General features: G+C 33.0%; 1 protein-coding gene and 1 long non-coding RNA gene across 2 annotated transcripts; one reads left to right on the plus strand and one right to left on the minus strand.

Annotated features, from left to right (window-relative positions):
• The first annotated feature begins 525 nt into the window (after positions 1-525).
• LOC129004394 (uncharacterized) lies at positions 526-3,877 on the plus strand. Its single transcript, XR_008491703.1, has 3 exons — positions 526-647; positions 2,488-2,743; positions 3,643-3,877. It is a non-coding gene; the product is annotated as an uncharacterized LOC129004394 (long non-coding RNA).
• A 4,136-nt stretch (positions 3,878-8,013) lies between these two features.
• LOC129004236 (cyclin-H-like) lies at positions 8,014-24,715 on the minus strand. The gene is made up of 6 exons (XM_054432726.1): positions 24,441-24,715; positions 15,641-15,840; positions 13,353-13,554; positions 10,064-10,295; positions 8,899-9,013; positions 8,014-8,111 (listed from the first exon to the last, which is right to left on the minus strand). Exons 1-6 carry the CDS (start codon positions 24,552-24,554, stop codon positions 8,033-8,035), a joined length of 942 nt encoding a protein of 313 aa, XP_054288701.1. The 5' UTR covers positions 24,555-24,715; the 3' UTR covers positions 8,014-8,032.
• Positions 24,716-27,595: the final 2,880 nt, after the last annotated feature.

A 27,595-nucleotide genomic window follows, 5' to 3' on the forward strand; every position in this document is an offset into this window, starting at 1 on the left:
GTTCTTCTTGAAGAAGCAGTTTCATGTTTAAATTGTACATTACAAAAAAACTTATGGACTTTCATCAGAAGATTGAGGTAATGAGATTTATTGAAAAATAGTGAAACTAACTTTCACCACACCTATATGTTACAATGGAGGCTGTTACTGTTAAGTATGAAACATAATGTTACGTTCACACTGACTTGATTACTTTTTAAATCCTATCTATCACCGATCTTCTAGAATTTACTTGGCTAGTACCAACAGGGAAAGGTTACAATATTATTTTTTTATTTGTACTGTTCCAAGTGCTTGTTATTTTCTTTGGCTAGGAGAAGTCTTAAAGGTATTGTTTACACCAATGGCTCTGGACTTAGATAACTTATATCCCCCAAGAAGAACATGATCGGTTTCTTTATACATTCATAGGGCTGAAGTGTTCTTTGAACTCTAGGAAGATGTAAGGAACTCTCTCAAGTAATTCTTATCAAAGAGCAAACAAGTCTATCAGGTAAATATTTGTGTTAGATGAATCTCGTTCATTTCTGCTAAGAGAATTACAATTATTTTTGTCTCTCCTACTTTTATTACATTCCTAAAACATAATGAGTTACTTAATCACCTTCCCCCTTTTGTGCCTAATTGGAGTTTTATTATTATGTCAGGTATGTACTATTTGACATATTTTATGCCTGATACATTTATTGAAGTTAACAGTTTCATTTGTTAATCAAACAATGTTTTGTAAAAACTTCCTTTACGTTCTTACTCTCATTATGTTCTCACAGCTAATGTAAGAATTAATGTTAAATATTTAAAATCCTTTTAAATTTATAACGGTTTGTACTAATATACCTTTAGATTTGAAATAACCATATAGTCCTGCAAAACAAAGAATTGTATTCAAAAATTCATCTTTTAAATACTTTTCTGAAATGGTGATGTTTTTAAATTCTATTAGGTGTCCTAATGGGAAGTGCTCATCCCCTTTTTGAAATATAACAACTTTAAGCAGAAGAACAAAATGTATTGTGTGGATTCCAAATTCCAACCTACACTATGTTTGTCACCAATAATTATTTTTAATTTTGTTTAGTAACAAAATAGGATAAAATCACAAAACAAGAGTGAAAAATTATAAAATTTATTAAAATGGTGTTCAGCATGAAATAAAACCCCCATACTATTTGCTTTAATATTAACAAAGAGGTTTTTCAAATACTTTGAAATCCACGTAAATATGTAATCATTGAAAGTAATGGGGGTAATTGAAACCTACACAGCCAACTTTTTAGCCTCTTAAATCTCTTAAATTCAACCTCATCTAAATTTTTAACTTAATAAATTAAAAATTAAAATGAAATAAGTAAATTAAAGTACTCTATTTCTTTATTTATACTCTAAAAACTAAAACATCGCTTGGTGGTAAAAAATGCAGTTTCAATGTCCTCAGTGAGAATGCAGATTTTAAAATCAATGTTTAAAGCATCTTGGGAACAAAACTCTTTAAGAGTAAACACTTTATTAACTTAAGATCATACTGTGAAAGAAACATTAATAAAGGATGATAAAAACAAAAATTTAAACAATTTTTTTATTAGGCATATGTTAGGTAACTATCATCTTTGGTCGTTTTCGTTAAACTTTACGCTTGCATGAAGACTGAATGGTTGCTGTATTAGTCAAAGTTGTGTCTTGTTATTGTGATAACAATATGACTAATTCATATTGAAACATGTAAACACTTCTTAGTGTTGAACCATACATTATTTACTAAAAAATATAAAATTTATATACAAAAACATTGTGAATAAAATGATTAACAATTTTAATAAACAAGTTTTAATGTCAAACATTTTTACTGATTAGATGTTTTCAAAGTTATCAAGATAGCAGGATAAGTAATCTTCAATTAAATATAAAATATAAATAACTTCTTGATCAGCATTGTACGTGTTATTAAATTTACGGAAAGTAAATAAAATATCAAATCAAACTTTGATTTTTTAGATTATTTGTAATGCAAATCATACAAGGTGAATGGTCTGTGGAATTCGTAAAACACAAGAAAAAACCTCCACTTGCAATTGAAAAATCTAACGCAGGCATATAACCGCCATAATGAATTAAAGTGATGGGAGCAAAATTGAATTGTAATAAGTCCAATTAGGTCTCTAGATTAATTGTTAATCTAGCAACTGTAACAGCGAAAAAGGAATATTTACATTGTTATTTACTTTGTCATTTTCCTCAACAAGTCCTGCATGGGTAAAATAATCACCAAAGTGTGACGGCCATTACAATTTTCCATTAAGTAAATAGAAAATTTTGGACATTTTAACTGAAAATCATAAATCTCTGTAAAAATTGCCAATGAAAAGTTGAATACAAGAATACAAAATGGCTAATACAATGCTACTGACAACAAAATTGAACCTCAATCCTTTAAAAGCTTATCACATTTTTTGTAACACTATTCTTATCACAACCATTTTACTGTTACAGGTAGACAACGTGATTGCTAAAGCTGAATTCAACCCCCCAATTGTACCATTAAACATGTGCGAGATGAAAAAAGATAACCCATTCCTGAAATTCCTGAAATCACCACCTCCAAGCGATGACAAAATTAAGAGGCTAATAGAGAAGTATTACGGGGTGGCTACTGCTGACGGATCATGCCCTAGTAAAAATAGACATCTAAATCAGGATGTGAGATGGTTTTAATATCGTTGGATTCATTTGTTGGGAAGGACAAATTGTAAGCTATTACATATAAGCTGTTGTTTTTTTTTAACTTTTAGATATTTTGAGATGGGTATTTATAAAGTTAAATATAAGTGTGTGAGAGCCTGGGATTTTCGATTGAACCTTTTTTTAACAGCTTGAGCCTTTGGAAATGCAATAATTTTCTTTTGTTACCCCAAGACCTTTGAATAAAATGTAGAGATGGTTAGATTTTTGAAATGTACAGTCAACTGGTTGATAAAAAAATATGTCTAAAATATTGTAAATACTAAAACAATTTAGTTAATAAAAAAACTAAAATATGACTTGCTTAAGAGATACTTAGATACATAATAAAAACTCATAATACTCATAATATTGCATTATATTACAGAATATTTTTATACTTGACACAAATAAATCTTTATATCAGGCATTGTGGTTGTGTCTATCTTACCGAACCCAGCTGCAGCCAGATTGCACAAGAAATCAAAACAACCCATTGTAAAAATGTAAATAACTATTTATTATTAATGTTTCTCCATTGTTAACCCTATTTATGCGTTAAAGTTTTCCATTAAAACCACTAACTTTTTACTTTTTAAAAGCCATCATTATAAAAAATAATATAAAAAACACAAACTTTGAAAATAAACAGGCTTTGAATTGCGAACAAGCAAACTATGCGATTGTCCCGAAGAATGTCTATTATAAAAAATTCAGTCACTGGTATCGTAGTCGGGCCAAACGAGTGACCTAACAACAGAACAGCGGTAGATTCACGTTGAAAAACCTTTGTCAGTTTCATTAATTTTTATTTTTATTTTTATAAGAAATGAAACAGAGGGGACGGACATGGCTCTGCTATGTATCTTGTTCAGCCCGAACATGACTCATCAACTCATCAAGACTAAGAACGTTGATATATTACAGGCTGAAGGCAGAGCCATACCTCAGAGCAAGGGCACACCCGGACTGCTCGGTACTGGAGGAGAGCTATCTTTGGACGGCATCATTAACGTAAAAGGGGCCGTAGGAGCTTTGGGCAACACACTGTCTGATGTCTTGGACGCAGTTACGGGATTGTTTAGCTAAACATCACAACCAGAGAGAAACTCGCTCAGGATTTTGTAGTATAATTTTTCACGATAAAATATTTTCTACTGTTGTTATTTTTATTTTACCTTTATAACAGTATTTCTAAAGGTAATTTGTAGTTAGAGGTCGGAAATATATGTAATTGTTTAGTTTGATTAACAATTGATTGATAATTACCTTGGTCTAAAGTAGTAAAAGTAAATTATAAGAAATCTCATTTTTACATTCCGTAGTTACAACACATAATTTCAGATATGGAAGGTTGAAAGTATTTGGGATCAGCGCACAATATATCGAGGGCTAAGGTTAAACAATGCACATCTTTAAGTTTGTACGATCACAGTAACTGTTCCAAATAAAACATATATGAAAATGAATGTGAAACATTTATGCAAAGATATTTAATAAATAATTAATTAACCTTACTACTCACTCAATTATATGTCAAAAGCCAATTAAAGTGCAATTAAAATATGTGTTACCACTCTGATTCAGTAGCATTACTACTTTAAAAAAATTGCATTACCATTTTTACGACAAAACACATTGTTCTGATGTATCGGTTGTACATTTTAAATAACAGATAAAACACAACCATTTGTAGGCCTATAGGTATCTACTAAACACCAATAAAGATTGAGAATCCCTATCAATATTTACAAAGTTCATTGCTCATACTCAATAATAATGGGGTTTTGTAATAATTTAAATAAAGGTGAAAAGAACAAGCAAAATATGTCTTAACAACTTTAATATAAGAACAATCAGAAACTCTTTGAGTAACCCGTAACTTCATAAAATCACAATACAACAAAAGACTATAAAATACTTCAACATTGAGCTACCTTAGTTATTTAAGTCACATAATATCAGTCTTCTTATCAGCCTTCCAGGTAACAGTTTAAACTTAGTGATAGACTTTAACAACAATATTCTAAAGCTAAATAAAACCCTTGTCACTTTTATAACATTCTATATGGCTCTCAGAAGGCAAGAAAGAGTCAGTCAGTGATTTTTACATGTTTAATTCAATCACCATTGTCTGTTCAAGAGAGAAAATGTTTAAGATATTTTGATTTTTTGGTACCGGAGCGTCTATTTTGTGTTAGGAGTTATCAATGAAATTAGGTTACAAACTTCTGTGGTTTAGGAACTAAAAACCTAGTTAACAAAAAATATATTTTGAGGAGAAGACTTCTGTGGTTTAGGAACTAAAAACCTAGTTAACAAAAAATATATTTTGAGAAGACTTCTGTGGTTTAAGAACTAAAAACCTAGTTAACAAAAAACATATTTTGTGGAGAAGACTTCGGTGGTTTACTGGTTTAGGAACTAAAAACCTTGTTAACAAAAAATATATTTTGAGGAGAAGCCTTCTGTGGTTTAGGAACTAAAAACCTTGTTGACAAAAAATATATTTTGAGGAGAAGCCTTTTGTGGTTTAGGAACTAAAAACCTTGTCGACAAAAAATATATTTTGAGGAGAAGCCTTCTGTGGTTTAGGAACTAAAAACCTAGTTAACAAAAAATATATTTTGAGGAGAAGCCTTCTGTGGTTTAGGAACTAAAAACCTAGTTAACAAAAAATATATTTTGAGGAAAAGCCTTCTGTGGTTTTTGAACTAAAAACCTAGTTAACAAAAAATATATTTTGAGGAGAAGCCTTCTGGGGTTTAGGAACTAAAAACCTAGTTAACAAAAAATATATTTTGTGGAGAAGACTTCGGTGGTTTACTGGTTTAGGAACTAAAAACCTTGTTACACTAAATATATTTTTGAGGGGTCTTATTGACAATCAGATAAGTAGTTTATAACGGACATATAAATTTAATACAACCGATCACTGAAGGCTTTGTTGTGAGGTTAGTTTAATAATCTAACCTTGACCTTTGTGAGGTAACTTTACTAATCTAGTGACTAAAGAATTGCACAATATTGCTTTTTTACATTAACTTATATCTCGTGATTGAAACATAGCTCAATTTTCTCTTTGTCATGAGGCTATAAGGTTGTGCTAGGGCGAATCATGAAATTTTGCACAGATTGCAGCACTAGTACTGTTAGCGACTTAGCGCTCACCCCTCCGCCGCCTGTCTACCTCCACGTCTCCACCACGTGTCTGCCTAGTGGTTGTGAATTGTGATCAGCTCACATTCACACAACCTAAGGGTGAAAACATAGTGGAGCGGTGAGCCCGAGTGTTGCTGAGTTTTTTTACCCCCGATGGTGGTAGTAAGTCAAGAGGCTGGAATACACTACTTTTGAATACATGTCGATACTGATTTATCCTAATATGAGGTTGAATCTTGAAATGTATTGATTTGGAAAAGAAACCAATGGTGAAAAAAGTAAAATACAGCAAAGTGTTAATTCTTTATACAACTAATATATTATTTGTTTAAATACTCGCGACAACTAGGTGAAATTCTTTTTCTTTTATAAGATTTATTATATAATGCATCAACACTACAAATAACGAGTACAAAGTTTTCTTCTACAGGGGGAAAATGTAAATCTAAATAACTTGGTAAAAAATATATAGATTTGCTAAATTGTATCAGAATTTCCGTCCGTCTGTTTGATTTACTTTTAATTTTTGAACCTAATTTAAGGCAACTTAGCAAATCTTGGCTCAGTCTCCTGGTACTATACTCAACGCAAATATAACTGGCGGGAGAAGGTAATGTTTATAAATAGGTGTTAAATTAGATAAACGTTGGAATCCAGAAGTGTTAAAAACAGTACCCACTGGCTATCACTTTATTTTTTTGAGAACCAAAGAAAATTATTGGAGTACTAAAGAGAAATAAACTTCTGCCTTTGTTGTCACGACAAGTGAATTGTTTATTTTTTGTTTAAATTGTACTAATAGCAATATAGTTCATTTCATAGCCTGAAGAGAATTGGCCGGAGGGTGGTGAATTGGTGAGTGCGACCTTGGGTGGGATAAAAATTGTTTATTACCATGACTAGCGTAAGAAAAGTATATCAGAATTACTAACAAGGCCTAATCACCGGGCTATGATCCAGCAAATCTGGTCCCAAGTTTGCAATTTTTCACATCCATAAAGGTTTTCAGATTTTTTTTTGTTGCTATGTATAGCAAACTTAATTGCAAGAACTTAATACATTTTGACAACAATAAAATAAACACCCAAGCACAACCTTAATACAAACTTAAACCTAATAATAAGACTATAAATTCTCAAACTGTATTTTTCAACATTAACTTAAATCATTTTAAAACCATTGAGTACACACGTATAAGAAGGGGCAGATAATGCTAATGGTTGTTACCGATTTTGGCAACTTAGTTCGGACCTTTTAATCATTTAGTAATTAAAATGTATTATAAAACAATGACTACGAACAAATAAATGAATTTCATCAACAAAAATGACATTTTACAACCTACAATGAAAGCAATAATAAAAAAACCTGTTCAGGTAACGATAACTTCCATTAAAACCCTTTCAGACCCAGCACACTCATTTGTGTAGGTAAATGTTTAAGTCCTGAAAACCTAACCAACACTATTGTGTAGGTTAAATGTTTATTTGTTTTTTTTTTTTTTAAGTGTCTGGATCTTTTTGCTGGTCAGACCTGTACGCATCGATTGTGTAAGTTATGGAGATTAGCTGGGAATTTTTGTTTTGCAGTCTGCCTTCATGTCTTATGGTAACACTGATTGTTTTGTTGCAATGTCATGGTAAGATAGGATAAAGAGGAAAGTGTAAAGGTAAATGACTGTTTTATTTACGTTTTTAAACGTATATAATGCTAATTGTTGCTGAAACTGAAATGGTTATATGGTATTATGAAGGTTTCGTCTTTAAAACAAAACTAACTTAAAATTTTAGTATTTGAAATCTAGGTTAAAAACCAACATTTGTTCAAAATTTGCTCGGGAATTAAAACGGTTGAAAGGTCAAAGATTCCCCGGTTCTGAAAGGGTGGCTACTCTAGTACGTGTATACTCAATGGTAAAACTTTAATAAAATCAAACTTGTCAGTAAAAAACAATATCATAATTCAATTTATAAAAATAACCAACTCAAACCAAGTTGCTTGGTTTTAGTAAATTAACAATTTACTAAAGTAATAAAACAAAAAATACTTCCTCTAAAGATGTCTTTGGACATAAAATTCAACATGAAGTTCTAGATGTTAATTGGCACATCTAGTACATCTGGTACATCTGGTTTGCTGCTACTGCCTCTTCTTACTATTTACTTACTGTATTAGAAGGTGAGTGGGGGTGAGAGTAATTGTCCAAAATGTACTCTTGCATCCTTCTTTTGAATCTGTAAAAAATATGTATCTATATTTAATTTCCATACTTTAATTGGAAGAAGTAAGAAGGATGCAAGACGCAGAGATGTATGGAGGCAGTGTTTTGGGGAGGCAAGTACCATTTAGGGTACCAGTGGTTACAGCAGTAAGTACTTAAATTGTTTTACAAAATTCTTTTTCAAAACCTAGAAAACAATTTATTAAATGAAAAAATGCAATACTAATACCAAAACAGGTAGACAGTTTATTCCAAAACTATAATAGTAATGTGTTAATAGTGGGTCAACTGGCATAATAGGTGAACGGGTGATGTTGTAAAATCACGCTAGTCCAGTCTTAGTATTGGCTGCCGCCAACTGCACTCTCGTGGCCCCTAGTATAGTGTTAAATAAGTCATCAACGACGTTACACATTTTTATCAATCAATTATATATTGTAAAATATTTTTTTTTTTCAAATAAAGCAACCATTTTTAATAATCAAACTAAACAAAATATGTTTGCATACACAAGGCCACAACACTTAGTATGTAAAATAACGACCACCTTTAAAACAGCGCATCCAAACACGTGTGTGTATTTATTCCGATAAAGTTCACAAAATTTAGACAGTTATAGAGGAAGTTCCAACATTGCTTTTTATTTTGCTTCAGCTTATTGATATTTTGGCAAACCTCAGCTGTTGGGCTAATGTTTTAAAGGTAGGTTTAGGTGGAGAGGATGGATTTCTTCCTCTAAAACTGCCTAATATTTTTGAACGGAGTATAGTGTTTTTATGTTTACTGTCTGTGGTACTTACACTTCGCTGCTGGGATTGTTGTGAGGACTGCGACACGTATTTATCCGTGTCTCGTAGGATGAAATTTCCTCCGTTGTGGGTAATTCACGTGGTGCTTGCACTTTGGTACGTATGTCTGCCAACAATACAAAATATAAATAACCTTTGGAGCTCCAAAACAACTCTTACAACTCTAATTTTAGAACATTTTTTATGTGGGGGGGCGGGGCAAAGCTATATAGATCCCAGAACACAAATCACCCTAGATTCGGGGGCCTGACTATACACCATAAGGCATGTGATAAAAACCGCCATTTCCATGCAGTATGATTAAAAAATGATTGATTGAATGCACTGGCAGTGATCAAGTACCGGTAACATTTAATCATTTAAAAAAAGTGTATTTAGAGTAAATTTTTAACTGTCAATTTACAACGAGTAAACCAATAATGAAAGAGTAATAAATAATTTATTAAATTAGAATATCAAGTTGTTATTTACAATATTAATTTAAATAGCAAAAAACTGTAATTTAATTCTTATGAGTAAATCCTACTTCAGTGAAACGACAACTGATATAATTTACAGGACAGTTTTTAAGTGCTTGACTGTAAGTTTTTAATTGACTCTTGATATTCCATCACTTGATCGTTTGATATTGCAATTACAATCACTTCAGTTGCAGTTTGACGAGATCATAGAGAATAACTATCAGGAAGAATGAGTACCTACATTTCTGTGGCTTGTTTGACTATTTGTCAATTCAACTTTTAAAATATCTGAAATTTTTATCATTTAAACTTATGTACTAACTTAATTCTGCTTTAACTTGCCATTGTTTTCTTTATTTTTCTGTATTCATAGTTTGGCTGATTATGTAACACCATTGACATTTGGATACTAGTGTTGTAACTTATCAATAATCAAAGCTAACACTCAAATTGAACACCTAATAACTAAGAATTACCGAATGCGGCTTTACAAGTTGACTTTTCTTAGGTTGAAGATCAAATTTAGTAGTATTTACAGCAAGCAATTCAACGTTTTTTATCATCTGTATCCAAAACTCTCCAAGTCCCATACCAATTGAAATATCAAGATACAACTACACGTCTCGCAATTCTAAGGTCAAGAAGACCCAGTCAGTTATGAAACTTTATGCAAAACAAGTATAAAGTGTACCCACCTCGTACAACACTGATGATGCGGTTTCTCTGTTCTTTGGAAGGGTTCTTCAGGATCGTGTTCATGACAAACTCGTCGATGTTCTCCTTGCAACGGCTGCACGCAAACATCACAGCTGCCAGAGCGATCTGACTGGGAGCGTACAGAAGACACACGTCTGTGTGCCACATGTCACCAAGGAACTTGTAAATGTATTCTTGAAGACGGTTAGGGTTGTGAATCTTGTGGCAAGACTACAACAAGCAAAAGTAAATCTTAACATAGTAAGTAATTTACAGTGCCAGGATATCTATCAGTCCTCACAGTGGTCCACCCAGAAAAAAATTATAGGGGGCTCTAGGGGGTCCATGGTCCCTCTTCTGGAAATTGTGTTCAAAATGTAGGGGAAACTCATCATTTTAAATATTTCAGTTTATTCTAGCCATAGGAAATGCAAGTTTTGAGTAGGGATTATTATGAATTAATTAACACTTAACAGTGGATTAACCCTCTTAGTGCTATGGCTCTTTATCTAATGCCATACTGAAAAAATGTGATAGGCTAGGCGGTTTTAAGTACCATTAAAAATACCCCCGTCGCAGCAAACCTGCATACTAAGCGAATTTCCATTTACCCAGCTTGATTTCTACTAAAATATTCCCTATAAATTTTCAGATTTATTTCCTATTTAAATAACATTAATTTTAGTGAGTAGTTAGGTTTGCTGCTACGGGGAAGATGTTGAGGTGTGTTTTTTCAATTGAAATATTGATAGCTTAGTATGAAATAAACCAAATTGCCAAATTTGATTAAAATATATCCATAAACAAGCAAACTAGAACAGTTTATTTATTCTCCATAAGAATAACATGGGAATTTTAAATTTACAATTTTTTAAATTTTCTCCGTAGTCAATGAACATTCAAAAACACTTCAATATACTAAATTATTTGTTTTTTTAAGCTCTTCAAAATGGTCTAGAGAGAAATTTAGAAATTTAAAGTTTTTAGGGTCAAAAATGAGAAAAACCCATTTTTACCCCATAAAACCCCCCATAAACCCCTGATCCCATGGTCCGATTATGCTGGTTCGCGAACTCGGTCGAATAAATGTAGGTTTACACGTTTGTACCAAATTTCATCAAAATCGGATCAATTTTGCTCGAGTTATCGCGCTAACGGACACATATATAAATATATATATATATATATTTATAAACGTTGTGTATTGTTTTTTACATTCGTGATGGAAAATGTCCGCAATAAACCTTTGAACAACATATATATATATATATATAAATATATATATATATATATAAATATATATATATATATATATATATATATATATATATATATATATATATATATATATATGAATTTGAACGGATGGTGTTTTTGGCCTCTGGGGACCTCAAAACGAAAAAGTAAATCGGTCCCGGGTCTAGGTCTTACCATGAGACCTACGGTAATAGCTTATTCCCTATATGGGAAATTCGCTAATATTCCCTATATGGGAAATTCGCTAAAAGTTATATCCCTACCTCAATTCTTATTATAACCCCTTCTTAATAAAAATATGAATTTCACTGAAGCCGAAAGCTACATTGCCGCTGTAAAAGCTATTTAAATCCGTTACTATTTTACTATCCATCTGAAAATATTTCTTGTTTGTTCCATTGTAATGCATTTCTTAAAAATCCACCTACTTAAGTTTATCCACAACGCATAGCCTGCCCATCTGACCTTTTACTTTTGTAAAGCACCCCTATATCTGGGTGTTTATACATTTCTCTTAGCTTTGTATTCTTTTGTATTTCAACCTCAACCTCCGTTATCTTGAACTAGTTCGTATATTTTTTTCCGCACTCTTTTCTTAAACCCAGCAATAATGTTTTTCGGTTCTTTAGTCAATGCCCTTGTTTCTGGACCATACAGTACTACTGGGATTTTTATGGTATGGTATGAACTGATTTTGGTTTCTGCTGATTGCTGACACCCTTCAGCTTATTAGATAGTTTTCTAGAGACCTACTACTAACACCGTCTTGACATTACCATAGCAACCAAAATTTTGGTATGCTAACATTAGGCTACATACACCTAATCATTCATATATTCAAACATCAAGAAAAATAAGTATCAACACATAAACCACTTATGTCTTAAAAGGTTAAGCTATAGTTTGCTGAAAAAATATTTCTCAAACATGAGTTAAAATTCTCATGGCATAAACTTTTACTTAACGCACTGCAATTACGACAAACCAACTTGATTAGGCTACAAGTTTTTGAGAAGTATTATATTGTACAGTTCTAAATTACACAATGCTATATAACGCAGATACTTTACGGTAATAAAAAAAATGCATTTTAAAGTGAAATAGTATGCAGGCAAACACTGACGATCAGTATTTTTGTAAATACATAACGTGTAACATGAACATTACAATGACAGTTTGAAACCAGCTGTCGGTTAAACCAGCACTAAAACTACTTTAAATTGTTAGCGTTGACTGCTAGACTTTATTTAAATCACAACTTGATTTCTAAATAAAAAACTGAAACCCTAAACTAAAACTACAGCTTAGTTTTCCTGTATGGGAACATTTATCATCGTCTCGGGAAAAACACAGGCTGTCTATTAATAAAGTACGAGAGGTCGTCCAGTGGTCGAAACTCGACCAAAAATATGTAATGTACTCACTTATCTATTTTCACCCCACACTGTAAATAAAACATGTGATTGGAGTTTCCTCCATTTGTTTTGATTTTCTGTTTATATTTCGTTGTTATTTCGTAACCAGCATAGCAACGCATAAGATCCATGTTAATTTTTTCAAATTTTTAAACTCATTTTTTGTGCTTATCTTTGAGCCTATTTAAATTTATAAAGGGATTCTGCACACCTACAGGAAAATAGCTTTCCAACGGTATGCGTAGATTTTCCCTACGATTCACACGAGCTGAGAAAAAAGGTTTTAAAGAAACATGCTTGCCTATTAATATATAGATAGATGATTTTTAAACAAGCATAATTGGAACAATCCTACGCGTTTACGCTCCACTACACAACTGATAGATACACATTATAACATTTTATGATTACTAATGCTGAGAAAGTTTTCTACTGGTAAACATATCAAACATGCCTTAAGATAAAAGTTGTAAGAATGGTAAAAAACCAACTCAATTTTATTTTGCTGCCTATAAATGAAAATCTTACCCTGCCAATATATAATACAACCCCTTTTCATCCCTAATTTCTTTAGCCCTCTTCATCCCTAACTTAAGCTTATAGTGACAAGACTCACATTCAACTGGCACATGAGGCCATCCACAGCATGGTATGGGTTTACAATGTGTATGTTGAAATTTATTCGAGCCAACAACTCGAGCTCCTGATCAATGATGATAAAACGGAGTAGTTTATTATCCCCTTCGATGCTCTCCACGAATAGGTCAATCGGTATCATGTATTCGCAGATTTTACATGCCAAATAGATGCAGGTGATCCTGAAAAGAAATTACGAGTTCATAACTAAAATGCTATCAAACACTCAAATGTGTTTCACTTAGTTACAACAAATTTCTCTATGAAGTAAAAAAATACCCCTGCCGCAGCAAACCTGCAAACAAATTTCCATTTATCTGGATATATTTACACCAAAATATTTCCTTAAATAGTTAGTTCAAAATTCCTCAAAATTAGTTCTTCTTATATAAATAACATTAATTTTTAATGGGTAGTTAGGTTTTGCTGCTGCTGGGAAGGTAATGAGGTTATTTATTGAAATTTAGATAGCTTAGTATGAAAATATGAACAAAATAACCAAATTTTATTAAAATATATCTATAAAAAAGCAAAGAACAACAGTTTATTTATTATCCGTTAAAATAACATGGGATTTTTAATTTTCCAGTTTATTTGAATTTTCTTTGTTAACCGTTAGGCATACAACAACGCTTCAACATACTATATTTCAGCAATTCACTAAAAAGTTTAAAATGTTTGTCTTCAGGTACATTTTGCTCCTTTACAGTCGCGGGTGTGACCGTTTTGCCTTGAGCGTCAGCCACTTTGCAGTTCTCTCAGTTGATCTCTAAATGCTAAAAACCTATTAAAATACCTACTAAATGGTTACAGTGAGAAAATAACATAGCTGGAAATAAACTTATCCCTCGAAATAAAGCTTTTGCTTGTTCAAAATGTAAATAACTTCTTGATCAGCATTGTACATGTTATTAAATTTACGGAAAGTAAATAAAGATACGTCTTATAACACTTAAAACATATATTTACGCTTATACTGTTACTCACAAGACGGTAAATATAATTCATTCGCCTTTTGGGTCTGATGATGATTGGAGTGACCAATCGAAATCGATCACCACTTACCATCTTTAGTATATTTACTGTCTTGTGAGTAACAGTATAAGCGTAAATATATGTTTCACGTGTTGTAAGACGTATCTTTATTTACGTTCTGTTCAAAATGTGTCAAAGGATATTTTTATTTTAGTTTATTACCAAAACACATGTAGCTAAAAACAAGCAATTGGGAGTGAAACATAACAAGTTAATCAGTACTGGATCTGTCCTAGCTGAGCGACAAAAATCAGTCGGTTGTCTGTGCGAGTGAGTCTTGTCTGACGATGCAATTGAGTATCCACACTGGGCTGTGCAGCTGTCGCAGTGACAGACAGCAGTTCCTCTCCATTTGACCATTGTTACCATGGTATCGGTTGAGAAAAGATGTAATTCGTGCTGCTGGACGGTTCTTATATAATCTATGCTTACCTTAAGCAGAAATCATTGGACTGCAAGAGTGATGAGAGTGATGATGAGATAATGAGATTTCCAAGGTATGAATTTGTTGAGTTTCACCACTTGAATGATAAGTTGAGATTGTATCTTGAACTTTTGAAAAACTGCACTAGGATGTCAGCGGATGCATTTGAATACATTGTAACCGAATTGAAGAAGGACTTTACATTGAAGACTACAAACATTATGTAGCCAATTTTTGTTGAAGAATGCCTCATTTTAACATCGTTTTAGGGCCTCACTCTTCGAGTCCTACAATCACATTAGTCGGTCCGAGGACCCGTACAACCAGAAACCAACATGTTTGTCTTTGATAGGTCAAGTCGGCAGCCGCAATGTCAGTCGCCCAACTGGGACGCTCTCACGCTTATCTACGTGATTGAGATTTTTTGTGCGACGGATTTGCTCACACTGACGACCGACCGATTTTTCATCATCCAGCTATGACTCCCCCTTACCATGAGATAAGTTAGTGTCGTAATAGAGATATAGATCTGCGGTGAAAGCTTATTAACTGTATTAGTTAGGAAATTAGTTAGCTGACGCTGACTGTCAATTGTCTGGTTTAGTTTGTATTTTAATGATGTTAATTAATCCATGCCTTGCCTCCACTATCAACAATCATCACATTTTCCCCAATCAGGATATTTCAAGGAGAAGAATATTATATTAAAATCAATATTCATTGGAAACATAGCGTTTGAAGTTTAAACATCATATACATAATTAGTTACTAATAACTTTGCATTTAACATGGTTGATTGAAAAACTTACATCATTTCATTTGGATGAAACTCCATTACTGAGGTGGTTGTGAAGAATCTCTTGAAAAGCTGGAAGACGGTGCCTTTGACTTCTCTCGGCAGAGACTCTTTTACTGGCTTAAACTGTTGCAAAAACGCTCTGATTCCTTGCTCGTAGTGTCTAATAACCATAAGTTCTTCCTTTGCTGTCAGAGCAATGTCATTAAGATCCTGGAACCAAAACAATGTTGTAAATATGTCAGAAATTCACACATATTTTTGAACAAACTGTCCTTAAAATTAGTTTTTAATTCAACATCACATGTTCTTTTATTAAATAGTTAAATTTTAAATAAGTGCATACTGATACCTAAAACTTAAATTTAGGCTACAACATAGAATAAAGCTATAGCCTACTAATTTTCAATGAGTTTGTTGGTTTTAGATCTAGACAATAAAGAATGGAATATCTACCTCAATCAGGTTACAATTATACAAAATAGTAGCCTTTTCAAACTCTATTTCCATAAACTGCTTCAACTCCGGTTTACAATCTGACTTTTTTTTTAATTCAACTAAAAGAAAAGCTATTATTGACCCTTTATTAGCACTGCGACTAAATAATCACAATAGGTGGTGTCTGTAGTTTTTTCCCCCCTACGACGCTAGGCACGAGCCTGGGATTATTTTTCACATTAACGTCAGGCTAGACCTAGGGGTTGCAGCATTATCACTTAGATAAAATCCATTGGTGACTTGGCGGGGATCGAACCCGGGACCTCAAGGACTGAAGTCCCGTGCTCTAACCACTACGCCAGCTTGCTCCCCAGCCTGTAGTGGTGTCTGTAGTGGCAGTGACTACAATCACAGCCGCCTTTATTTCCAGGCCACGGCCTGGTAGAATTGACAACGTCGTAAGCAGGGTTGTTTAGTGTCATACATCCCATAAGATAACATGGCAGACAGGTGACATCAGCTCATTAATTCACACTTTATTGATTTAAAATTAAATTTGTGAACATACTTTTATTAAAATATTGAAAATAAAAGATGCGGAATTGAAAACCAAAACAAAATTAATTTAAAATCTATACTGTACATTTAAAGCGGAGTCAATATTTTTATAGTCCAGTAACCAAGCTCAAATACACAAATACCTGGCAATCAAAAGGTAAACAACACAAATACCATTAGCTGCTTCCAAACAAAACAGCTGTTACAACCCTACTTGCGACGTTGCCACTTTGAAGGCCGCGGCCTGGAGGTAAATGTGGCCATGCTACAATAGTAAAGTTTGTAAGGCTTTTTAAATTCCAAACAAATAGTTAGAAATTATTCACGAGTTGAATAGTTTGTACATTATTTGAAAAATACTTTTTAATACTTTTCAATGAAATGGCGACCATACAAATTAGGTATTTTAAGCCAAGTATGAATGGAGATGAGTGTAGGATGAGTGGCGCGATCTTGTAGTCTTGTTAGTGACTAAGGCCGACATATTACTTAGACATACAGTTGTTAAATAATAGCCCAAACAGCTAATGGCAACTAAGGGACCTACAGTTTATAGTGGAATCCGAACCACATTTTTGCCTTGGTATTAACAAATTGGTCTAATTATCAGGATACATTCCATACTTTTATTTGATTACATAAATGAACTGTATAATGCAAACAAATGGATGTAATTTAGCACAAAAGTGAAGGAAATTTTCAAACAAAGCCAGTTGCACCATGTACGCGTCATAAAACTGCCAAACATAGTGTAGGCTACAGTATTTCAAAAAGTCACAGCAAGGATATTTTCTTTCTACAAAGGAAAGGGTGGTAACTTACTACTGTAATGAGAAGTAAATTTATTTTTTCATACCGGTAACTTAGTGTACATAAAATCTGTCTTTTTTAGCGAATTTCCCATATAGGGAATAAGCTATTACCGTAGTACTCACGGTAAGACCTGGACCCGGGACCGATTTTTTTTTTTTCGTTTTGAGGTCCCTAGAGGTCAAAAACACCATCCGTTCAAATTCATATATATATATATATTTATACTAGCTGTACCCGCGGGCTTTGCCCCGTTTAAGTTCATACGTGAGCTCGGTCGCATGGCTCAATCACGTCCTGGTTGAAGTTCGTTCGCTACGCTCACTCACCTTTAGGTTGGAGCTCGTTCGCTGCGCTCACACGTCCTGGTTGAAAAAGTTAATCAGTTTGTTCGCTACGCTCACTCACCTTTAGGTTGGAGCTCGTTCGCTGCGCTCACTTGCCTTCAGGTTAGCTCGTTCGCTACGCTACCTCGCCTCCAGGTTGAAGTTCGTTCGCTACGCTCACTCACCTTTTGGTTTAAAATTAGCTGTTGTCAAATATTTAAAAAAATAATAGTGCTGCACTCTGTTGGTAATCCTTGTAACTTTAATGCTATTGAACATCATAGAACAGAACCAACTTGTTTAATTGAAACAGCTGTTATGATTCATTAATTCCATTTAAATATGAGTACTCATTAGGTTAACATGGGAAACTCCAGAGCCACTGGGGCGGAGCCCGAGAGTCCGATCAGAATAAAAACCACTTAGTTTTCCTATTTAATGCCTAAAGAATCAGTGTACCAAATTTCAGCCTCCTAGGTAAGTGGGAAGTGGGAGAATTAGTGATGAGTGAGTGAGTGAGTCAGTCAGTCAGTCAGTCAGTCAGTCAGTCAGTGAGGGCTTTGCCTTTTATATATATAGATATATATATATATATATATATGTGTGTGTCCGTTAGCGCGATAACTCGAGCAAAAATGATCCGATTTTGATTAAATTTGGTACAAACGTGTAAACCTACGTTTATTCGAACGAGTTCGCGAATCAGCATGATCGGACCATGGGAACGGGGGTTTATGGGGGATTTTATGGGAAAAAAATGGGTTTTTCCCATTTTTGACCCAAAAAACATAAAATTTTGCAATTTCTTTTGAAACTATTTTGTAGAGCTTAAAAAAACAAATAATTTAGTATATTGAAGCGTTATAATGCGCCTAATGGTTACGGAGAAAATTCCAAAAAATTGTAAATTTAAAATTCCCATGTTATTCTTATGGAGAATAAGTAAACTGTTGTAGTTTGCTTGTTTATAAACATATTTTGCCCAAATTTGGAAAATGTTTTTATTTCTTACTAACTATTAACATTTTACATAAAAAACACTTTTACCCTCCCTGTTGCAGCAAACCTAAGTATGTTTTAAACTGATTCTATTTAAATAGGGAATAAATGTGATAATTTTAAGGAGACATTTTAGTGTAAATCCATTCAGGGAAATGGAAATTCGCTTAGTCTGCAGGTTTGCTGCGGCGGGGGTATTTATAATTTATTAGCCGATCAGCATTACATTGCCATTATTATATATAAATTAAATATTATTTTGATAACCTTTCATATGATACCGATACCCTCAAAACAGTAACAATTCAGTCACTTTTTAAGTGTTTGTGAAATGGTGGAGTGACTACAGTCGTAAAACATATGTTATCATCTTTTTTTTTTTTATTTGCTCACTGTTAACTTTTAAATGGCATACCCTCAAATAAAAAGTGTAGTAGGCCAATATATGAGTTGCTTGATGGTAAAATTTGTTTCTTCGTAATAGTATATTACGTTACTAGTCCTGAAAATAGGTACCGGTACTAATAAGGTTTATATTACCTGGCTTCTGTCTCCTACCACGAAATTGAAAATGTGTTTACCGGACGAGTGTGGTCGTTCCCGTGCGAGACGAAGTTAAGTACGGGATTACCATACGAGTCTGGTAAACACATTTGGGACGAGTGATGTACGATATATTACGCCATACTACTCTAAGCTAACTTAACTATAAAAAATCTCTAATTCCTACCGACTAAAAGACTAACAATCATTACGGTACTCATAACCTCTTATGTTTTTGTTTATAGTCAGAACAAATATAACCAGCTGGTTGGTGTCTTGTAAAAAGTCATTACAGTACAGTAAAAGTACGTAATGAAAATCTTGTTTGATTAAGCTGGTGGCAAACAGCTCTTTTCTGTACAAAATCTTTGCGTGGGAAGTTTGTTAAAACAGTGTAGTGTGGTGTAAGTTAAAGTCCATTATTGCAAAACCCATTTATGGCGGTTGGAATTCACTGAGTTCTTTTGTTGTTTTTGTTGTCATGACTACTGGTACCTACCTAAAAAAATAATTGTAGGCCTATTTTAAATATATTTACATTTCTATAGGCCTAAAGGGAGATAAATTAGAAAAATGTTGTCGATCTTGGATTTCATGTTAAACATATCCTGTTCATGACAAAGCTGAACTCCTTTCAACTTTTCAAAAAGAATTAGGACTATTATTTTTTTCTTAGTTTTTTTAGCCTACTTTATTTCAAAAACAACTTTTTTAAATTATTTATTTTACATTTTCAAATTCTTTATCATAAAATTACGAACAAACCAAGCATATGGTTTAATAGGTTAGCTTTATTGGTTGAATTTACATGGATTTTCAAAAATATGTCTGCACAGTCGCAAAAATTGCCTTACCTCTACAGAGTTTAGGCCTACTATGCTCAAGTTAGAAATTAAATTACAATTTTACAACCATCATAAAGAAATTTGATCACCATTTTTAACTGGATCTGTAAAAGTGAGCTCTAATAATAAATCATACACTAAGGGCAAAGACCTAAACAAAATTTGCTTTTTAAGCTGCTAATCGTCCCTCTGCTAGATCATAAGCTTTCAAATGCCTCAGTCGTAAAAATTGGTTGAAAAAGGGATGTTACCAAGAAAACTAGCAACCTTATTGGGTCAATCCATATCAAGTGATCCAGAAATAAAATAATTGGTTGCTTGACCATTTTTAAAATAAATAATAATTTTATCCTAGATACCTCTATCAATTCTGGGTTCAAAAGTGATTTTTAATTTTTTTTTATCTCTTTTGTTACTTCTACGGCGGCCATTTTTGTTTTGCGGAACACGCAAATTTTTGCTCATGTAAGGGTTTGCGTTAACTTGCACAACTCGGTAACCATGAACACTAGAGTGATGAAACAAAAAGCATTTTAATCTGGAAGAAACAGCCTAAATATTATGTTCTGTACATATTTATTGAAATGTGTATCAAAAACAGTTTTAAACCCATCTCAACATTTCATAAGAAAACAGAAAAATTTCAACTTTTGAAGGCGTATTACCATTGGAACGAATAAAATCTCAGAGTTAATTTTTTTTTGTGTGTAGCAACTCAGTAGAACTGTTTGTATTTCAAATATCAACCATGAGACTTAATTCCTTTAAAAGTTATCATTTTTCAAAAACTGAAACTTTTTGAAAAATTCAAATTTTGAGTCTCAATATTTTTGTTGGGACAAAGTTTAAAAATCTGAAATTTTTACCAAAAACCCCTTTTATGGTTGTTATACTGCTGTATGAATTTCATCTTTGATATTTACTTTTAAGCTAAGTTACAGTATCATGAAAATCACAAAAAACCCATAAGCTCGGCCAACATGGCTAGTACTGTAGGGAGCTTAAAGATTAATTTATAGGTGTAGGTAATTATTTTATTTAATGTAAACTTATCTTAATGTACATTTCAAAAATCCAAAACAGATTTTTAACTTAAACTTTGTACCCAAAGTACAAATTAGGCCTATATGTACCGCTATGGTACTAAAAATAAATAAAATCCTGCTAAATTTTAAGTTTTATTTATCATTTAACTTAAATAAAACTTAGTTAATTCTATTTATATTGAGGTCTTAAAATTTATTTTCCATTTATATTTAATGTACCGTAACCTGTATAACACAAATCAATAAAGTGTTTATTGTGGTATTTTGAAAAAAAAAAACTCATATTCTGTGGGAACTGATACAGTCTCCAGTACCTACAGGAAGTTGTAAATGAGTCACAAAACACAGTTTTTCTTAACAAAATAATTCATTTTTATAACAGATGAAGAGATCACTCAACACCACAACAACAAACTCCTAGACCGATTTGAGAACTGTTTAAAGATTACTGGAACAAGAAGCTTCCATTGTTTTATTCCTGTACTGGACAGAAGTAATTAATATGTAAGGTGCTTCGTAACCTCACTAGCAACTGAAAGCTGTCAAAATTACACTTCATACCAAAGACTCTATTGCATTTGTGTATGACAGTGGTGGGTGGCAGAGGTGATTGACATCAGTTATCAAAATAAAGATCCAGCAGGACCAACAACCAACCGCCTTTAAAACAAATTAGAAAGACCAAGCTTGGGTGCCCATAAACAAAGTTTTGAGAAAATTAAATCTCTTTTAACTGACAAAAACCACTGGAAGGACAAACCCAAACTGAATGAAGAAACATCCAAACTTCCTAATTAGCATGATCAAAGTAGAACAAAAAACACTAACAAGTAAAAAAGTTGTATACTTTAAGAACTTGTCTTTCAAACAGCTTTTGTATGTGAAATATCTAATATTCTTTATTAAAATGAAAGTGGTTCAATAAATTAATAAATGAGTTCAAAATATTTAGGCCTATTGAAAAAAAGGTGTAAACCTGAATGAAAATGATCTGATAAAAAGTTTTTTTTTTATTTCACATAAGACAAGAAATTTGCAAGAAAAGGCTATACATTACTTTAAAGTAAGTTCTAAGGTAAGTTTACATTAAATAAAATAATTACCTACACCTATAAATTAATTTTTAAGCTACCTACAGTACTAGCCGCGTTGGCCAAGCTTATGGGGTTTTTGCGATTTTCATGATACTGTAACTTAGCTTAAAAGTAAATCTCAAAGATGAAATTCATACAGCAGTATAACAACCATAAGAGGGGTTTTTGGTAAAAATTTCAGATTTTTAAACTTTGTCCCAACAAAGATATTGAGACTCAAAATTTGAATTTTTCAAAAAATTTCAGTTTTTGAAAAATGATAACTTTTAAAGGAATTAAGTCTCATGGTTGATATTTGAAATACAAACTGTTCTACTGAGTTGCTACACACAAAAAAAAATCAAGTCTGAGATTTTATTCGTTCCAATGGTAATACGCCTTCAAAAGTTGAAATTATTCTGTTTTCTTATGAAATGTTGAGATGGGTTTAAAACTGTTTTTGATACACATTTCAATAAATATGTACAGAACATAATATTTAGGCTGTTTCTTCCAGATTAAAATGCTTTTTATTTCATCACTCTAGTGTTCATGGTTACCGAGTTGTGCAAGTTAACGCAAACCCTTACATTAGCAAAAATTTGCGTGTTCCGCAAAACAAAAATGGCCGCCGTAGGAGTAACAAAATAGATAACAAATTTTTAAAATCACTTTTGAACCCGAAATTGATAAAGGTATCTAGGATAAAAATATTATTTATTTTAAAAATGGTCAAGCAACCCCTGTTGGATCACTTGATATGGATAGACCCTATTGTATTAAGTAGGCCCTACCTAAAGGCCAACCAACCTTTCTTCATAAAACTGCAGAGTGATCTCCATCTTACCTATCTCCTCTAAGATCTTGGATGAGCTACACAATTACCAGCTACCTACTAGAGTTTTTAGGACAAAAATCTCTTTATGCCTGGATGCTGAACATGTTTTTAAGATTACAAATGCTACCACTTCAGCGCTTCATAGCCTTGGAAGTGAGTTATATTGGTGATGCCTTAGAAGCATGTAATGCATTAAACGCATTTAGCCTTTGTGGCCTTAGTAAGGCTTTTGATGTAGGCTTTAGTATCTCACAGCATAAGTTACTCACCCGCAAGCTCTCTCGCTGTAAGATTTAAGTTAGGTGGAGCAGTCTCGACTGTTTGCACAACCTGGGGCAGGTGGGCCGTGTTATTAAAGCCTATGACACCCATGGCATGCCACAGGGATCGGTGCTTGGTCCTTTCCTATTACCATCATGATTAATTACCTATCTTTAGTGTGGCCATATTAAGTTAGGGCCTATTGCTAGGGTCTACTTGCAGATGTTACAGATCTAAATCCAGAGGGCAAGGTTAACAGGGACGACAACATTTTGAAACTGTGGCCAACTCAAATGAGGTGGTCTCCTCATAAGTTTAAATAAAGAAAAACTCAGTTTTTAAAACAAAGTTAACTTAGCATGGTACGGTAAGTTAAGTGCCCATGACTTGAATACTTGTTGCCGACGTAACAGCCGCACTTTAAATAGGCTGCTTTCCTCTTCAATTTAAATCTGAATTGTATAGCCACATTTACACCGGATTTAGGAACACATGTCCTTGTAACAACTAGGCCTAGGCTAAGGTTATGTTCCTAAAACCCAATAAATCAAGAAACACACCTGGGCCTGTAAGTTATTTGTTAAGGCATTAGGTCCACTAAATAGGTACCGGTACCCCTACTTAGCTCTCTTTCCAAAGAAGAGTTGTTTATAAGTTTTTTTAGTTTCAGGAACCAACTGAGAATATTTATTTTTCCTTGGTTCCTAAAAAAAATAGAACTTAACTTATAACTTAGAAGTGATATTAACTAGGGTAAGTTAAGTAAGTGAACCCAGCATCATCAGTTAATTTAATGGTTCCTCTAAAAATGTATACCTAGGTCTACAGTATTGCCTCAAATAAAGCTTCAGGAACCAAAGGCATATCGATTAGAGGTAGGCCTACCTAATTAAAAAACTAATGCAAGTTGGCCTAGCACTGTCATTGGAGTTTGAAGTCACCAAACACTGATAGTCCCAAGAAATGTTACCGGTCCTATTTACAACGTTACACACACTTGCTGTCGACAAGTTCTTAAGTTAAAGAAAGGTACTATTAGATTGAATTACATTAGAGTAGAGCTTATATTTGTTTACCTTGTTATCTTTAAAATTCATTATGTACTTTGAATTGGACTTTTGTCTTTCTCTCTCCAGTTGTTGTACATTCTTGTACGTCCAGGCACGTCTCTGCGTGCTTGATGAATACATCTTTCTAAACTAAACGTAGCAATAAACTTGACAAACAGTCCTCAAATCTTAAACCCTAGACCGAATAAAACGTGCAAGTTAGTTATTATTAGCAACTAACTTTAGTTTCAAACCAAAAAGTCAACAAAATAAAAATACACAACACAACACGAGCCGTTTGTTTATTGTCAAGGTGCGCCTCTTTGAAATTTCATTTTCTTTTTCTTTTCTCTTGTTATCAGCTAGTTTTTTTAACAAAACACTACACAGCTTTCCGTGGGGTCTCATACCTTATAATGGCATAGCTTATAATGGGGAGTTTGTTCCATAGCTTATAGTCTTGAAAATATAGCATAAAATTAGTTATAAGCTACACCACACTTTCACAAATAATTATAAGTTATGCCATAGTTTCTCTAAAACGTTATGAAACTAATATATGTATGAAACGTTGTAAGTTTCACAGCTTATAATTATCAAATATGTAGTAGGTAGCACAGCCATAGATAAAACATACGTTGGTTAGTCTATGGCACAGCTTATAATTATTCCGAGTTTGCTCTATAGCTTATAATTCTGACTTTGTGGTATAGCTTATAATTTAGGAGAATGCTTGATTTTGGAGTTTAATAAAACAGTCAGAGTGTAATGGATTAGATAGCAATAAAAACAGGGATTTTCACCCCCTGATGCTTATAGGGTTTCAGAAAGATGTCTAGATGTACAACTGCTCTGAATAATTTAATAACTTCTGCGGATTGTCTTATAGTTCTTAAATGCGGACGTTAATCTACACCAGGGAGTATCGCATCCACAGTGCATGCCTATAAATATATCCACAATTCGTGACCTCCTAGTAGCTTACAGGACGACGCCACCCGTCCCAGTATCAGAGGGACGTAGTACCTATATGTATTGTAAAAATATGGAGGTGGTGTCTGTCTACTTCATATGAAAGTTACTTCTTAGTTAAAGATATGAATTTATTCAGAAGCGATCAACACATACTTATTGGAGTTTTACAAAACACTGAACAAACTGTAAAATTAAAAAAAAAGGTCAAAACCGAAATATCTGAAACAACAAACCGGAAAGATCGATTGTCACAATTTTTTTACAAAATTACCACTCATTACGAAAATTGAAGGAAAACTATATATTTTAGAGAATTGTACGAAAGCAAATGTGCGATGAATGTTAGGACAATTTTTATATTTATAAGGAATTTTTTTTAATAAGCAAATTAATGTACAATTAAATTTTGACTCTATACCTTCTCTAATTTTATTTCAGAAAGTGTCAAGTCTATTTCAGAACGCATCAATTGTATTTCAAAATTATCATTGTTATTTCAGAAAGTATCATTTGCATTCCAGACTAGTAACTTTTAGTTTAGTAAACATCAATTGAATTTCAGAAGTATTCATATGTATTTCAGAAATTGTCTCATATACTTGAGGGTTAGGCAAATGTATTTCAGACAAAGTCAATTGTACTTCAGAAATGATCGATTAGACAGTTTTGCACTGTCGTAGCGGATCTGATTCAAATATAATTTTAATTTATAAGGAGCACAGGGTGGGTTAAGTTTAGGTTAATTAGGTTAGCCTGGAAACTTCAGCCGTTTATCACGATTTTTTCTGATTTGACCAGGCCTAATGAGATATTTTTTTCAAGTTGAATCACATCATATGATACCAAAATTATACTAACTAAACGTTTTTTGCTCATAATGAATTCATATCATAGCCAATTCCTAATACTTGATGACAAAGCTGTTTACACAAATTATTTCTGAAATACAATTGATCTTCTGAAATGCAAATAGCCTAATTATTTATGGAATATAAATGATCATTTCTGAAATAAAAGTGATGATTTCTGAAATTAAAATTACCATTCTGAAATACAATTGACCCTTTCTGAAAAGTGGAAAAGGGTAGTTGTACTTAATGAAACTCCCTGGCTGGTACTTCTGGTAATGTTGAGGACAAGAAGAGGACACAGTCCTAAACTCCTAAAACAGCCTCAGTAGTCAGTTCAGTAGGGTTTTGTTCAGCTCTCTGGGCTAGAACTTCACAATCACAGGAGGGAGGTTCTTATCATTCTCTTATTGGGTCTGGTGATGAACAGAGTGTCCAATTGCGGGGAATAAACATCACTTAACCATTTTTTATATATATTTTTTACTTTCCTTAACAAAAATATTACCACTATAAAAAAATTGTGTGAAACGACAATGGTTGAATGGGTGCCTGTATGTAAAATACCTCCGCTGCAGGAAATACATTTCCATTTGCCTGGATTGATTTTAAATTAATCTATTAAATTAATATTTATGTTTAACGAGTACCTAGGTAGCTGCTACAGGGAAACAAATAAAGTGTGTTTTTATTAAAATTAAAATATCAATAGCTTGGTAAAATAATGAATAAATCCGCCAAGTTTGATCAAAATATATCCATAAACAAGCCAACTACAACATTTTACAATATTCTCCATAAAAATAAAATAAGAATTTTAAATTAACAATTTTTTAAATTTTCTCCATAACCAATCATCATACAAAAACACTTTGATATACAAAATTTTTTTTGTTATTTATGAACAGGTCTGGAGAAAAATTGATAAATTTTGTGTTTTAAGGGTAAAAAATAAGAAAAACCCATTTTCACCCCATAAAACTCCGTTCACATGGTCCAATCATGCTGGTTCGCAACCTCATTCTAGTTTGTCCGGCCTTACACCTTCAAAGCAAATTTTATCAAAATCAGACAAACTTAAGTTATCGTCTGGATGGACAATATATAAAAATTTGAACGAATGGGGCTTTTTGCCTCTGGGGACATCAAAATGAAAAAGTGAATCGGTCCCGGGCCTAAGTCTTACCATGAGACCCCACTAATAGCTAATATTCTAATAGGTAATAGCTATACTTCCCTATAGGGAAATTCGTTTAAACTATGATATAAAGTTTTTCAGCCACCCTTTAAATCTAAAATTACACATGTATGAATCCCCCCCCCCCCCCCGCCACAGCAAACCTGCAGACTCAGCAAATT

This window comes from Macrosteles quadrilineatus, unplaced genomic scaffold, assembly GCF_028750875.1.
Source record: "Macrosteles quadrilineatus isolate MER2022 unplaced genomic scaffold, UCM_ALF_1.0 Scaffold_9__3_contigs__length_116548681, whole genome shotgun sequence".
Lineage (NCBI taxonomy): Eukaryota > Metazoa > Arthropoda > Insecta > Hemiptera > Cicadellidae > Macrosteles > Macrosteles quadrilineatus.

Excerpts from the sequence above, each read along its gene's own strand:
- LOC129004236 (XM_054432726.1), bottom strand. The coding sequence starts at position 24,554 with ATGTATTCATCAAGCACGCAGAGACGTGCCTGGACGTACAAGAATGTA. Across the intron at positions 15,841-24,440 it reads TGAATTTTAAAGATAACAAG|GATCTTAATGACATTGCTCT; the intron begins GTAAACAAATAT and ends TTTTGGTTCCAG. Across the intron at positions 8,112-8,898 it reads AACAATCCCAGCAGCGAAGT|ATTCAAAAGAAGGATGCAAG; the intron begins GTAAGTACCACA and ends TATTTTTTACAG.